This window comes from Phalacrocorax aristotelis, chromosome 5 (genome assembly GCF_949628215.1).
Source record: "Phalacrocorax aristotelis chromosome 5, bGulAri2.1, whole genome shotgun sequence".
NCBI lineage: Eukaryota > Metazoa > Chordata > Aves > Suliformes > Phalacrocoracidae > Phalacrocorax > Phalacrocorax aristotelis.
The window spans coordinates 52,969,953-52,985,784 of NC_134280.1; the positions used below are offsets into that span (position 1 = coordinate 52,969,953).

General features: G+C 53.7%; 1 protein-coding gene across 2 annotated transcripts; it reads right to left on the reverse strand.

Moving 5' to 3' along the window:
- Window positions 1-1,889: 1,889 nt before the first annotated feature.
- On the reverse strand, window positions 1,890-12,941 carry IFITM10 (interferon induced transmembrane protein 10). Of its 2 annotated transcripts, none has more exons than XM_075094556.1 (3): window positions 12,873-12,941; window positions 11,549-11,963; window positions 1,890-2,773 (listed from the first exon to the last, which is right to left on the reverse strand). In XM_075094556.1, the coding sequence occupies exons 1-3, from the start codon at window positions 12,896-12,898 to the stop codon at window positions 2,624-2,626; spliced, it is 591 nt and encodes a 196-aa protein (XP_074950657.1). In that variant the 5' UTR covers window positions 12,899-12,941; the 3' UTR covers window positions 1,890-2,623. The 2 variants fall into 2 exon arrangements, with proteins under 2 accessions (XP_074950657.1, XP_074950656.1); XM_075094555.1 differs by lacking the exon at window positions 12,873-12,941 and adding an exon at window positions 12,442-12,581.
- Window positions 12,942-15,832: the final 2,891 nt, after the last annotated feature.

Here is a 15,832-nt window from a genome sequence, read left to right on the forward strand (position 1 = left end):
TGAACATGAGCCAGCAGTGTGTCCAGGCAGCCAAGAAGGCCAACAGCATCCTGGCTTGTATCAGGAATAGTGTGGCCAGCAGGAGCAGGGAAGTGATTGTGCCCCTGTACTCGGCATTGGTGAGGCCGCACCTTGAATATTGTGTTCAGTTTTGGGCCCCTCACTACAAGAAGGACATTGAGGTGCTGGAGCGTGTCCAAAGAAGGGCAGCAAAGCTGGTGAAAGGTCTAGAGCACGAGTCTTCTGAGGAGTGGCTGAGGGAGCTGGGGTTGTTTAGTCTGGAGAATAGGAGGCTGAGGGGAGACCTTATCTCTCTCTACAACTACCTGAAAGGAGGTTGTAGTGAGGTGAGTGTTGGTCTTTTCTCCTAAGTTGCTAGCAATAGGATGAGAGGAAATGGCCTCAAGTTGTGACAGGGGAGGTTTAGATTGGATACTAGGAAAAATGTCTTTATTGAAAGAGCGGTCAGGCACTGGAACAGGCTGCCCAGAGAGGTGGTGGAGTCACCATCCCTAGAGGTATTAAAAAAATATGTAGACGTGGCGCTTAATGGCATGGTTTAGGAGACATGGTGGTGTTGCGTTGATGGTTGGTCTTGATGATCCTAGCGGTCTTTTCCAACCTTAAGGTTTCTATGCTTCTATGATTCATATTGGCTGCACCTTCTTTGGAAGCATTGCCATCGCAACAGGCCACCTCCTTATTCTGTCAGGGACAAGGACTGGATACAGCCTCTAGATATGTTAGGATGGAAATGTGCCAATGACTATGACCCCTCAGATCTTGCTTCAGCAAGGGAGCAAGAAGTAGGAAAGAGAGGTTGGGAAGAGTCTTGACCTCTAGGTGAGTGATCATACAGCAGTTCATGGCCAAGGTACTTCCCAAGGCACCATGTACTGCACTGCCAGCAGAAATTTCAGTGCAAATCAGACCCCTGATCTTGTCTAGCATGGGAATGCTCTCCAGTGAGTGGGGAGCAGGTAGGGCTGCAGGTCCTCTTGCTCAAAGCTTCCCCATAAGTCCAGGCTGGGGTTAAGGTGTGAAGACCTGGACAGGAAGGAGGTGGCATCTCACAAGGCTTTCAGGGAAGCATTCTCATGGTCTGCCCCCACATCTCACTATGGCAGAGACCTCACTGAACACAGCCCAGACAGCACATTGATTTAATCACATGCTCAGCAGAGGATGAAGCATCCTACGGCAGCCTGTATTCATTCCTCATTTCTTGCTGCACCTTCACTTTTGTGGTGGGTGCAAAAGTGGATGCTGTTGCCTCCTCTCAGCTCCATGGCTGGTCTGCAGTGACTGGTCTCCCTTGGCACAAGGTCACCTTACTGGAAAAAGATGAGGCAACTGCAGCGTATGAGATGAGATGAAGGGTCAGAGTTGCTGAAAAGCTGTATTTTAGTCCTGGTTTTGCCATTCATTTGTGGTGTTTTCAAGTCAGGGCGTGTGGATTTGCAGCATCACAGGCAGCTATTGGGAAGGGCTCCATGCTCCTGTCTTGTTCAGTGGCCAACGCATGGCGTCTCCAAAATCTGGCTCTCGGTAACGACCCCGGGAAGTGCTGCAGTAGCAGCAGGCTCAGACTGCGGTGATTTATTTCTATCTTCAACACTGGCCCTAGCAGGGGAGGGGGGACCTGCCCACTCAGCAGCCTTTGCTTGCTTGCGATTGATCTACCATCATGGAAGTCATTGAGGTCTCTGCTCTTCAATCTGGATCTGTGCCCTCTTTTATGGCTGCGTGCAGCTCTGACCTGCAGTAACATCCCTCACTCCTGCTTTAAATCTCTCCCAAGCAGCTGCTGGTGACATTATCACTTTCTCTTGCCAGCCTGTAGGGACCAGGAGCCCAGCACTCCTAAGGAAAGAATTAAACCAGCAGCATCAGATATCAGAGGTATCTTTATTGATCGTTTACAGAAATACAGTAGCACTCGGTTTAGGGGGCTTAGGTGAGTTCTTCAGAAGGTGCCTTCCTTCTCAGCATTGTCGGGAGATCCTGAGGAGAAACCTGCCCTTTAACGCTTTGGGGCTTCTCTGGAGTCTTTGGGGCTCCCTAGCATGAACTTCCTAACACCCTCAGCTCTCCAGAGGTTGTGAGTTGTTTGAACCAGTGGATGAAACTCAAGAGAGGAAAAGGAAAACAAACACCTGTACATTCGGGGGTGGTGGGGTGGTCTGAACACGTCTGATATGTTGTGAGCCAGCCCTGCCACAGTCACCATCCATCACTGCACACCTCCTGCTCAGCAGGATCCTGTTGCTCCCCAGAGCTCAGCTTTCTGCTGCCCGGCATGCGACGCTCTCGGCTTTGCAGGCTCTTGTCACACAGCTTGTTGGCCATAAAATAAATATTTCTTGGTCTATTTTTCTCCCTATACATGTGTAAAAGTAAGACCCTTTCCTACAGCAGTTCACAAACTGTTTGGGGGCAGGAAGGGTATGCTCCGCTGGGCCTACCAGCTCATTTATTTCTGTATTTAATTGCCTTTTTTTTTTTGTTTTACAATCAAGTTGGAGTGTGTTTTTTTCTTTTTTGCGTCCTTGCTACAAGAAACAACTGCAGACACTTCTGGCATAGAGGCATTTTGGCGGCAGCCGCTGCTGTTGGCCTCACTCTAGTAGTCAGTGAGGGGGTATCGCAGGAAGATGAAGATAAGGATGATACAGAAGGTGGCAAGAGCTGAGCTGGTGATGTTAAAAAGCCGGGCTGTCTTGGCATCTTCGACTGCTCCATTTAAGTCATTGAGGAGTTTCTTATCCCGGACCTGAGACAAAAATAAAAAATAATAATTGGGAGATGTATAAAAAGACATATCTTGTTTCAAGCAATACCCACACCGTAGGATACCTGTACAGTGGACAAGGGCTGGGCTGTGCCTCTTTGCCCCTGAATGCTTAGCATGTCATAAAAAACCCCTGAGGTGGGGTTTGCACCCCGGCTCTGCTATGGGTTGAGCTTGTGAAGCCAAGCACTGTAATGCCTGTGGGCTGGAAACACCTGGGAGTGGGGAAGACCTGGAATAGTGACCCATTGCTGTTACCATCCAGGCAAACCAAGTCCCTGTGGCCCCTGGAGTGAGGCAGTGCCATTTTGAGCCTCAGGGTGCACAAGGGAACTGAGGTATCATCGTGCACCCCATGCACATGGGCACTGAATCATCCTTCCCACTATGTCACAGCCCCCTGGCCCTGCACCACTGGGCTTTGGCTCACCCGGGCCTGTGAGCAAGGAGGCTAGCCACTGTTCTTGTGTGCATCCTGTGCTTCCGTCTGTGCTGAGGGGCTGAGCAGACAAAACCTGGCATGGCATCCTACTGCGGCTCCAGCACTGCGCATGAGCCTCCAGCATATTAAGCAGTCCTGGGTTAATGAGTTCCTTTTGCAGGTCTTATGCAGCTCGTGTAGCATCTCTGCCACTGGCAGTTTTCAATCCTGACAGCACAGTCTGCTCTCTTCATTATCCTGCAGGCTGGCACTTTCATGGCTTGCCTTGGGACAGCTCTACAGTGGGTAGGGATTGTGCATATTCATGTCACTGGCTTGCCTCCACCTCCTCCAGTCTGCCAGGCAGCGCATGGCACTGCCAGGCAGCAATGGCACCAGCAGGCACCAGATAGCAGAGCTAGGTAGCGATGCCACTAGGAGGCAGTGATGACACTACCAGGCAGCGATGGCACTAGCAGGCAGCAGATGACACCGCAAGGCGGCAATGCCACTAGCAGGCATGGGTGGCATTACCAGGCAGCGATGGCACAGCCAAGCAGCGCATGGCACTAGCAGGCAGCAGATGGCATCGCCAGGCAGCAAATGCCACTAGCAGGCAGTGATGGCACTGCCAGGCAGCAATGGCATCATCAGGCAGCAGATGGCACCGCCAGGCAGCACATAGCACATGCAGGCAGCGGGCAGCACTGCCCGCCAGCAGCAGCTCTGCAGTTTGAGCCCAGCAGACGAGTGGTCAGGCTCCATCCCTTCCTAGCAGGGATGTGTCCCTGCCCCCAAGCTGCCCCATCAGCCAACACTCAGCAGACCCAATCAGCTAGAGCCACGGGAAGGTGGGACGAAAAGGACCAGGAGACTTTACCCCTCTTCCCCTTCCCGCATCCGAGTGGGGTGTCCTTCGCAGCCTGCCTTTGCCGCTGGCAGCATGAGGTGCTGCCGGGCTGAACGCTAGATGGCGGTGGCAGGCTGCGAAATCCAGCCTCAAGAGTGCTACCTAGAAATATTGAAAGGCTTTTATCGACCTGGAGCTTTCAAAAAAGACTCTACGATGGATTCAGACCACGTCTTAGTGACTTTTTCTCTCCCCCTCCCGCAATGCTTACCCACGGGGCTGTCCTGAAAGCCTTCTGTGACTTGCCAGATATGGGAAAGGTTTACTGAACCCCTCGTTCCCACTGGGCCATGCTGGTTCACAGGGCCTCCAAAACCACATCTCAGACACTCAAGCAACATCCCCTCCTCTGTCACACCACTGAGGACCTCTCTGCAGAAGCACCCGCTGCTCTTCATTAACCCTGGACTGTGGGGAGGGAGGCTGCTGCTGGCATGAGGCCTGCAGGAGCCAGTGCTAGCAGGCACATAGGCAAGAGCTCTATCTTCCTCCTCAAATTAAATCCTGCGCTGCCATGTCCTCAGCCTCTGTTACAGCACGCTCCTGAGAGCCTGCAGCTGGAGCTGGGGCCATCCGCCCATCACCCTGCTGCTGAGCACTCAGCAGCTTCAGCGCATCCTTCTGGGAGTGAGGACAGGGGAGACTCACAAACCGCATGTGATTCTGTGCCATGCTTGGCTGGTGCTCCCAGCAGCGGAGATGACCTCTGGGAAGGCAGCAAGCTGGCAGCCTGGGAGCCTGCATGCCTTTTTGTGTCAGCTGTGTGTCTGGTATCACTCACCTTTGAAGTTACTGAGTAGGTTTAGCATCCTCCTGAAAAACCCTGGACGCAGCAGAGCTGGGAAGCTGGCACCTCCTCACCCATCGGTGAGAAGCATGGAGGACCCTGCAGCCAGAGCCGCAGGGGCACTGGATTCAGGCCAGAAATCCCACCCGCTGCTCCCGGCAGGCTCTTTGAAGCTCTCACGTGCTTTCCTTTTCCCAGCAGCGGGGCTGCCAGAGGCAAACCCTGCAGAGATCGAATGTCTTTTGCCCCTTCCTCAGCTGTAACCCAGCCGTGGCTGGGAGAGGTTGCTCTCTGCCACAGGCAAGCCAGTGTTTGTCATCGGTGTTTGTCGTCAGTGTTTGCCAGGCAGGCAGAGGTTTCTCCAGCAGACCGGCGTGACCAGCGCACCGACCTCTGCAACCCTCCTGCTGCCGAGCCACTTGCTTTGCCTTTGTGGGGCTAGTGCCTCTTGGCCCTGGGAGCTCTCCCCCACTCCAAGCATCCTGATCCTCCTTTCCCCAGGGGTGCCCTGCTGCCCTAATTTCCATGCCCAGCCCTCTCCCAGTGCTCCCAGCAGCCTCTCTCACCTGACAGTAGCTCACACTTGTGACTGGTGCTTTAGCTCTTTCCCACAGCCTCCTTTGGCAGCACTTGCCCTCAACTTTCCTGTGGCTCTCCCTCCGTTCCTGCTCCAGTCCTGCTGCTCCTCAGCATCTCTAGTGAAGAGTGCCGAAGGCTGCCCTCTCCCCAGTGCCACCATTTCCTCCGTTCCCTTTTTGTCTTTCCTGTCTCTTCTCTTTCCTGCTGTTTGGGCATAAACAATGATATGGCCTTTGACTCCTGCCTGCAGGCACCCAGCTGCCTCCTCTCCCTGCCCTGCCGGCCAGTCCCACCCACCCGCTCCCACCAACCCCTGAGGCACACAGAGCTCTGCCCACATTCCCTGTCTCCAGCAGCCTCCCACCCTTCTCCTTCCCTAGCTCTCATCAGGGTGCTCTGGCCTTGGTCACCTGGATCCCTCATCCTTACCGAGTCCTTGGTCCCCTTCCTCTCCTCCCTTTTTATTTCCCCATACACCCTATGGCTTCAGTGTCACCCTCATGCAAATAATTCCTTAATGTCTGTTATCATTTATATTGCAATGAAGCCTCTAAGTGCCAGACAAGTTCCAGGGCCCCAGTGGCACACAAACACAATGAAAAGACGTTTCTCCTTCCAAACCACTCAGAGGCCTGGCCTCCTGCATCTCTCCAGGGTGGCCTCACCTCCTCCTGCCTGACCTTGCACCCCCAGACGCTCACAGATGTCTCCTTTCAATGTCCTACTGCAGCATCTGAGCTGGGCTCTGGAGGAGGAGCTCTCCTGGAGAGCAGATACGTGTTTTGGCTCCTTCCCCACTCTGTCCTTAAGGAGATGCCAGTGTCTTTCTCATAGCTCAGCCTCAGCTTTTCCCATGTTCATGCTCCTGTGGCCAACATCACCTTAATATGCTGGCAGCTGGTCCACGAGCTTCTGGGAGCCCTAGAAAGTGCTTCCTTCAACAGCCAAGGAGGTGAGGCATTGGAGGGACAGGTCTCCAGGGTCACAAGGCTGAACCCCCCCAAACCTGTGTGGTGTTTCTTTAGTCACAGACTCTTTTCTCATCATCACTTTGACCCTTCTTACCTTGCCTAAAATTATTTGGGGATTTTTGGCCCTGCTTTGCACTGAGATGACTGGTGTGTAAGGATAATTATCCTGCACCTGCTGACTGGTGCCTGTTCCTCAGGCACCCCAAAGCGCTATGTGGTGGCCCTTTTGGAGATCCCATCCTGGACAAGGCAAAGCGCATCTCTGGTCTGGCTTGACAACTTACACATCTCCTTTCCGCTTCCATGCCTGACCTTCCACGAAACACAGCCTGCTTTTGCAGTTTAACATGTGAACACTCCTCCTCCCCTCTCCCACCAGCGAAAGCCAGTGGTGGCCTTTCCCTCTGTTCCTGCTTGTCTGTCACCTCCCTGCTGCATGCCTTGCTCTCCACCATCTCCATCTCACCTTGTCCTCCAACACCTCCAGGGTGCCGGTGTCTGCGGGTTCTTTCTCTCCTCCCTCTGACCAATGTCTTCTGCCCTTCCTCCTGTTTGTGCTTTGCCTTCATCTTCCTCTCCAAGTGTTCTCCTTGACTCCTACCATCCCACTCCTTCCCGATCCCTTCCCCAGCCCCACACCACCCCTCTCTCTGCTCTGGGGCTTAGCCCCTCTTTTTTTTGGGAGCAGGAAACTTGCTGTGTGGATACAAACTGCTGCCTCAGCTTGCAGGATGAGGTGAATGGTTTACTGATAATGAGCATAATGTAATCAGTCTATATTTAAGGCAGTCCAGCTTTTAGCGTGCAGCCCACAGCTGGCTGGCTGTAAATCCCATTTCCATGCAGAGCTCTGTGTCCCTACACAGAAGGAACTCTGGATGGGATCCTTGGATTCATTTGCTCTGTGAATTGGTCAAGAGCTCTCAAGCTCTCATACCTCCACCATACTGGCACCAGCATCATGGGGCCATCGCCTCTGCGTTTCACCCACCTCCATAAACCATTGCTCCTCCCAAAAAGCAGGCTGAGATCCTGCCTGAGAGGTTGGGTGACGCAGCCTCTCTGCTCCTTGGAGTTAATAAATAGCTACGGATTTGTGCCAGTCTGCTTCCACTTCAAACAGGGAAAGTCAACACACAGTGAGAGGGGAAGGTAAACAGCTGTGCCCAGAGCTGCATGCTAAGGGCTAGGCAGAGAGCAAGCAGGAGAGGAGAGCTCAGCTCAGCTCTCCTGGGGTGCTATCACACTGCAAATTTCAGTGGCCTCAAGGGGCAGGAAAACTCTGTGAGCAACCCTGTGGGCTGCTGGTGGGGCTTGAAATGTCAGCAGGGCTTCTTGCCATCTTCAACTCTATACAGCCACAACATGGCATCTGCACCATGGCTTGTCTCAGATCCCAGCTCCTCTGATCTACTGCCTCATGGAGTAATGGGTACTGAGGAGGACTTGGCTCACCCTGGTGGCCTCTGGCGATTAACCTCCTAACAACTGAAGCAAGATCTCCTGCCACCAGGCACTGATGCATCATTAATTACCTCTTGGAGCTGGGAAAGAGGAGGGGAGGGAGCTACCACATGTTGGGCCACGACATTTGCTCCTGATGAAAACCAACTGAATCCAAAATGTTGCCATTGGAGCGATACTCGCATCTGTTGCTAAGCTGGAGTTAAGGTTACTTTAGTGTTTCTAAATTCCCTGGTCCTGCTGTTTATCTCTTCTTGCCCAGCACCAACATGTGCTTACATGCAAGTGTCTTGCTTGCACTCCAGGAGGCTGACCTTGAGGAGCCTGAGATGCTAGAAATAACCCCTGGAGGGATATGTGAGTTGGTGTGTCTTCGTTGCAGCCCAGCAAGCTCTATCTGCTCAGGATGTGACCTGCTATGGGTGTAAAGACGAGGCATGCTGTCACACCGTTATTCAGAGCACTTGGCTGGGGTGTCTGTCACACAGATTACTTGGCTTGGATGTCACAGTCTTTGCCCTCCCCTGACTTTGTGTGTTTCTTAGAGTAAGAGCATAAGTTCCTTGGTGCTGGTGTGGGTTTTTGGCATTTTTTTAATCAATGGTCACCACAATGAAATAGCATTTCCCTGCAGAAAGAAACCTAGAAGGCAGCAGCTGATGTGCAAAAGGCCAAGCAGACATGGAGGTACTGTTTTCCCAGCTGTGGCTGAGACCAGTAAAAGTGGGCATGGGGAAGACGACAGCTTTATGGTAATATTCAAGTGTATATAAGCATACATCTGGCTTCCAGTGTGGGCACTGTGCTGCTGAAACTGGTGGAAATACTAATGTTTGCTAAGGTCCATAATGAAACATCTCATGGACTTGGGGCACAAAGGAGCTACTGCTCTATTAACGGTATGAATCTGGCAAAACCAGATGATGTTTATGGCAGGGTATTGAAAATGTTATTTCTGATAATAAAAATGATGATTCCTGAGGTTGCTAGATCTTTCAGTTATTTAAAGGAAACGGAAAAACCATAACCTGGGAACGTTTTAATGCCATCAGCGCCCTGATGGTCCTTCAGCCAGGAAACCTGTGCTCCACTGGCTGAGGGCTTTGCCATCAGAGGTCCCAGAATGGGCTTAGGGAGGGGAAGGTGCTGCTCCCCTCCTCACCCTCCCACAGCACCTTACTCAGTCTCTGCAGAGCACGGACATACTAGGAAGGCTGGGACTTAAGTTATCTGCTGCTAAATTGTCCTTACATTTAATTGCAGAGGAACAGAAGAAGTCTGTTCAAAGGTACACCTGTCCCCAGGGCTTTCCTTACGTCTGCTTTCTCTAGCTTCTGGGAAAAACATTATTGACTGTAAAAGAGATGAAAACAACAGGCTTCTGGAGAAACGACCCTAACGTTCAGTCTGGCCAGGATGTTGTGAGGGTCTGTGCCCTAGCTGTGAGTGAGGAATGACCCTGTCTTTCATAACATCCTGGTTGTCTTCCCCAGGACAGACCTTCTGCTACTGCCCCAGCATCCCCATTGCCTCTCACCAGCCATCCCAACAGCAGCCTGCAAAGGGCATTTGCCATCTCTTTGGCCACTTGCCAGCTCTGTCCCGTGCCTCTGAGGGACTTTTTGTTTCTATTTTCCCCCTGCCACAGAGTCACAGCCACTGGGGAGCTCCAAGACCAGAGCAGAGTTATTTCTACCTGCTCAGCTCTGTGTTTGTTCAGGTACCACAGTTACATCTGATCAGCTACCGCCTCCGCAATCCAAAAGCCAAGGCTGGTTTTTGACAGCCATCTTCTATCTTTCTTTCTGTGATTTGGAGTATACCTGCCCATTTGCCTTCCCTCACCACTGCTTCTTTTTTTCATACTGGAGTTTATGTCCTCTAGACCTTTGCAGCCAGATACTGAGCCCATGCCTCTGCCCTGGCATGAGGCTCCAGCCTTGGGTTACTTCTGGGCTTTGCCTGCCCTTCCACTTTGTGTCAAGGATAGTGAAGGGTCCAGCTGTTAAAAACCTTGTAGGTGGCAAACCCTATTCCATCCTGTGTGCTGGGGATGGGTCAGCTTCAGGAGGCTCTCCTGCCTCCAATGCTGGCTGCAGCTGAGGGACCGCATCTACCCTAATAACTGCTATAGCTGCTGCTGTGTCCTCATGATGTGAAACCCTTTCTTAGCCCACTGTGTTTGTGCCTCTTGCATGGGAAAGACACTGTTTATTAAAGGCAAATTCAGATGAGCAAAGACACAAAAAAAAGGAGGAAGCCAGTTTCTTCCCTCACTGGCTAAATGGGTAGGGGTATTAAGGGACTCTCTCCCTGCCACTTGTGTTAGGCTGCCACTGCCTGGATTTGCCCTTGGGTCAGTCCTGCTTGTGGTGATGCTCAGCCCCAGCATGATTTAAGCTATTAAGTGCTTCACCCAGGCAGCAATGAAGCCTGCTGCGTGGATTGTGGATGGGTGCTCATTGCCTGTCTTGGGGAAAGGGAAACTGAGGCAGACACCATAGTGCTAGTGGTGGGCAAGGCCAGGGCACGGGTCTGCAGACGTGACCCTGAGCCTTTCTGCCAGAGACCCTGACAGGCTCAGAAGCAGCCTCCCAGCAGTGCTGGGCACTCGCAGTCCAGCTCATAGAAGCTGGATAGTGTTAATTGATCTGCCTCTGTGACAAAGCCCTTGCACCCTGGCCTTCCTCTAAATGCTGCCAAAACAAATCAGCTAGCTCCTCTATGGGACCACCCAGCTGCCCCCGGGCTCTCTGCACATACATTCAGTTAGTTTTGAGGCTGGCAGGCAGGGAAGGGGAGGGCAGCCCAGGCCTCCCTCTCCCAGCTGGTGAGTTGCCGCCTGTCTGCCAGGCACCATCCCTGCTGGGCTGCTCTCCTCTGCAGCTACTGGGAGTAACCCAGTCCCATCCCCTTCACTGGCTGTACTCCACACCATTGCTCTCTCCATCAACACAGCTCTATTTCACCCGGCCCCGACGCTGTGCAAAGCCCCCCTACACTCTTTTCCCCCTCCTCAGCGACCCAGGACTTGGTCCCAGGATGCTGGCTGGTCTCCTGGACTTGCCTTGGGATTTATAAGGCTTGCGGGGGGGGGGGGGGCAGGGAGTGGATCTGGCCTCCACTTCTCTTTTAATTAGGGAGAGGGCAAGAAGGAAACAGGCAGGGTTGCCCTGCACCTTAGCAGCCTCTCCCCCCGCCCCCAACTTGCCAGCACCTGGCTGATCTTGGCCAGCTGCTTCTTATTGTTTCTGCCTGACCATAGGACACTGCTGGATCCTACCCTGACAAAATTTCTAGCTGACGGGATCCTGAAGAAGGGACCAAGTGCCAGGGTGCCTGCAGGTGCAGCACGAGCTAAGCCAGCTTTGTGTTGCCTGCCCCTCACCCTACCACCATGGTCCAGAGGAGCCTCTGAGGGTACTGGAGCAAGTCAAAGTGCCACTTCCCCACCTGAAGCAACATCCCTGGCTACAAAACACACCTCAGCTCTCCTCATCCCCATCCCCAGTGGGTACAGCCTCTCATTTAGTGGCAAAGGTGTGATTTACATTAGGTACAGTGCCCAAACACTCCCCCACCCCTCTAGCCACTTTTTACCCTGTGCCTTGGGCTCATTACTCACTTTCAATGAATAGGCCAAGGCGATGAAGCCAAGACAGCAGAAGTTGAGGTATACGAAGTTGAAGATAGACCAGAGATAGTAGTCATTCACTTCAGTGGTGTCCGGGTAGATTTCGATGACAGTGGTGGGGTTGGTCATCGTCTTCTTCTCCACCAAGTGCTTGCATGGGACTGCTGGCCGCAGGCTGTCCCCTTTGCAGCTCTTGCTCTCCATGAGATAAATGGCAGAGGAAGGGGACAGGACAGGTGAAGCTTGCTGGAGGGCCGGAGGCTTGGCAATGCAGGCAAAGCAGTCCTGTGGGCGGCCCTGCGGGGGTCTTGGAGTCCAGGCTACCCCCTCGAAGGGGCACGGTGGGCCCAGCGGGGGGTCCTGTGTCCTCTCCGTGGCGGCTGCCGCGGTGTCACCGCGCTCTGCCCTGTCAAAGCAAAAGGCCCCCCCCGTGAAAAAAGGGGGTGAGGGGATGGGGGGGGGATGAGGTGGGAAGAAAAAGGGGGAGAAGGAGTGGAAAAGGGGAGTTGTGGGGGGAAGGCAGGAGAGAGAGGGACCGGGAGACAGAGGACAGAGCTGGGAGAGGAGCGAGGGAGTGGGCAGAACAGAGAGGGAGGAGAGGAGGGCAGGCAGGAGGGGGAGGAGGGAGCACCGCTACGCCCGGGCACCACGAAGCCGCCGCCTCAGCGCGGAGCTGCTGCCGGCCCCAGCCCCGGCCCCGGCCCCGGCCCCGGCCCCGGCCCCGGCCCCGCGGCGGAGGCAGAGCGGCGGGCAGCAGCGGGCGGCATCCCGCCCCCTCTTTCTCCTCCCCCCCTCCTCAGCGCTGTCCTGCGTGACCCGCTCCCGAGTCACCAGTGGGGGAAGAAATTAAAGAGAAGAAAACAAATAAATCCAGAAAGAAACACCTGGGAGGAACCGGGGTGGGTGGTCCTGGGGAGCTGCTAACTAGCCGCGCTGCATCTCCCCCGCAGCCCTCCCTGCCCGCCGGACGGTCTGTCTGTCCATCGGGGCCTTCTGCTTTCTGTCCCATGGCGGGACGGGAGCGGGTCTCCCGGTGCGGCAGAGCAGCCCGGCCCCTCGCCCTCCCTCCTTCCCTCCCGAGGGTTCTATTTTTTGGAGGCTTTTTTCTTTGGCTGAGTCCTCATCTCTGCGGGATTCCAGGTGGGGTTGCATTTCTTGGTTCCCCCCCCTCCCCCCCCGTTTTTGAAAGAATATCGTGGCTGGAGAGGAGGAGGAGGAGGAGGCGGCGGTAGAGGGGATGAAGACAGATAATGGGGAAGGGGATGTGGGGAGAGGTTCCCCCCCCCAGCTTTACAAATAGAAAAGACTAGTCCACCTCTCGCTGCCCGTCCGTCTGTCCATCCGTCTCCTCCGAAGGCATCAGGAGGAACGAGGGATACTCACAAGGAGGGATGCGGGGAGTCGCTGCATATCCGGCTCAGCACTGCCTCCGGCTCGGCTTCCCTGGCGCTGGAGTTGCGGGAGGAGGGGAGGGTGGGGGGGCACCCATGGGCTAGGGATGGGCAGGGGGGGAGTTAGGGGCTGGGAAGGTCAACCTGCAGCCCCCTCCCTCCCCCCCCGAACACGTCCACGCAGGGGAGCTCCTCCGTGTCTCGGCGCTTCTCCTCACGTCCTCCCCACGGGGACGTCACCTCCTTGGAGCATCGTGGCAGCGCCCCGCTGGAGAATGGCATCTCCTGGGCCCCGGCGCGCCTTCCTCGGCCATCAGGAGGGGGTGCTCGGCCCCACTCTCCCCGGCATCATCCACAGAGACCTTTGCAGTGGGGACGTGCTGTAGCAGGGTTCGCTCCTTTGGGCCTGGGTGAAAACTTCCAGCAACTGTGGCAGGGGCATGTGGGAACAATGGGGACAGCGTGGTAAGGGGAGGTAGTGTCAATACAGAGCCATGGGGAAAAAAGTGCTTCGGTCATGGGATAAATTCGTGGGGGGTGGGGTGGGGGCGATAGATTCTGCCAGCACTGGGCAAATCCTGGTGTGGGCAGGAGCACGAGCACCCCAGCAGCAGGACACAAGGTATGCAGCTGCTTTAGGGGAGGGAGGTGCAGATGTCACAAAGGATGGACAAGCCCAGGAGGATCTGGCCATGCCCAGGCTTGGCACAGGATTAGGGAAATGCTTGCTGCCTCTCATTGCCAACTGCCCTGGGAGCTGCATGGAAAGCTGATTCTGGGGTGTTGTGGTAGCATCCTCCCAGGAATGTGATGCTGGAGAGCAGCTGGTGCCATTCAGGGACAGCTTGCAGGTCATTCAGGAGAACACAGCTGTGGCACAGGGAGGGTGAGGACATGAGGATATGCCGTGCCACCCTGCAGCAGTGGAGCCCGGCCTGGTGCAGGTGGCCTTGAGGCAGCAGCCACTTTGGCTGGGGCACTGGAGAAGGAGAGCAGAGAAATCCCAGAGTACTGGAAACCAGCAGGGTAGAACAAAAGTTTGCATGAGTGGTAACTACAGAGGAAGGGAAATCTTCTGGAAATGCCTTAATCCTACCCTCAAAGTGCTGAGCTAAGTAATAAGGATGGTAATTCACTTGGCTGTTTGCAAGCAGGTTTGGTTCCTGCACAGGGGCACCCACCCTGTGTTCATCCCCCACAAGTTGGTGTGATGCGAGGGGACTTCTTGCACAGCCACAGTGCTCCCAGGCTGGAGGCAGCCCAGTTTCCACGAGGCCTGTTTCATCCCTCTGAAGGCTCCTATGATGGTTAAAAAAGGACAAATTGCCCTCTGGTTTGGGATTTATCGCTGCTGGAGCAGTGTTGGGTCCTGCCAAAGTAAAGAGGGTTTTATTAGTGCCTGTGATGAGACCCAGGTCTCCCTCCAAGAAGCTGCTATGGAACAGAAGCAGCACTGGGGTGAGAGTGATGTTCCCATGGGATTAAAATGTTTACAGGAGAGGCAGAGCTGCGGTCAGCTGTTTTCAGCTTTTTTGGAGGGCTTGGACAAATCTGCGATCCACAGCTGTGCAGAGCACCCTTCCCGCAGGCTCAGGAGGAACAACAAAACCCCTTGGATGCAGATTGCTGTCTGCCATAGGAGCTAATGGTGAGCCTGCTGTTCATTTGTCTAGGGAAAGTTGTGTAGGTATGGCTGCTCGTCTTAATGTCAGGCAGGAATGGAGGTTAAGGAAAGAATATGGGAGGTCAAAGAGGGGGTCTGGAGGAGGCAAGAGGAGGCAGCAGGGTGGCGTAGGGGAACGTGGGATCAACAGAAGTAGGCGTGTACCCTGGGGTGGATAGGATTGAAAGGTCAGGGAGGGTGGATGGCTGTTTTTTCTCTTCTCTGGGTGCCTGATTAACCCTATGGTTTGTGGAGCACTTTTGGGTTGTTGGGTTGGTATTTCATGATCTTTCTCAATGCTAAGTGAGAGGTTTATTACCATGGACCACAACAGCATATATGCAGCATCACCGGTTCAAAAACCATTCATATGACCCTTCAAAATTAGGGAACTGGCTTAAAAAATAATGACGCAAGGAAGAAAAAAAACCTTCAATATTCTGAATAATTTTAACACTCCTCCTATTTTCTGGAGTCTTTAAAGGCCATGCATGCAAGCCCTCAACCATAAGGTCTAGGACCACCTTCCTTTCAAATAAAAACTGGGATGAGTATGAATAATTGCCTGTATTACTGTGACATCCTTGTGCTAAGCATGGGATGAACAGAACAGAACGATGTTTCCTGCCCCAAAGCAATTATCCTGTAATCGTGTTAAAGACATGTGGGCTGTAGCATAATCAAGTGCTGTAAGACCCGTGAGAAAGTCTTCCATCTGAAATCCTACCCCAGCTCTCCAGAAAACCATTAGCAGGACCTGCCCCTGCTTTTTTCTGAAGGAGAAAGCCCACAACCTCCTGAATGCTCTTTCCTATTCCCCTTATAAAATTCCTCAATGCTTTGCTAAGCCCCAAAAGCAGTAAGGTGGCCTGAGGATTGGAGGGGTAAATCTCATCTCCTCACTCTCCCTTGATCTCTGTCTCCTGTCCTCTAAGCTTTCAGTCTGCACTTCTTTTCCCTCCCAAAGAAACCTAAAAATAAATCCAAGAAAGAGCCAAAAAAGAAAACGCCACAAGCCCCCAAAACAACATTTTTCGTCATTGACGGTGAGTAAAAATAGTTTCCCAGAACAACAAATTGCTGAGCCAACCAGATGAGCAAGTCATCTCCATAAATGAGGGGTCTCATCCTCCCTCTCCTTGGGCAGGTCCTTGTCTGAGCGGGCTTTTGGCAAAAGCCTCATCAGACCTAGGCTGGTGTCAGTTGAAGAAGGATCAGGCC

Excerpts from the sequence above, each read along its gene's own strand:
- IFITM10 (XM_075094555.1), bottom strand. The coding sequence starts at position 12,566 with ATGGGACAGAAAGCAGAAGGCCCCGATGGACAGACAGACCGTCCGGCG. Across the intron at positions 11,964-12,441 it reads CCCACCCCGGTTCCTCCCAG|GGCAGAGCGCGGTGACACCG; the intron begins GTGTTTCTTTCT and ends TTGCTTTGACAG. Across the intron at positions 2,774-11,548 it reads CCTTGGCCTATTCATTGAAA|GTCCGGGATAAGAAACTCCT; the intron begins GTGAGTAATGAG and ends TTTTTGTCTCAG.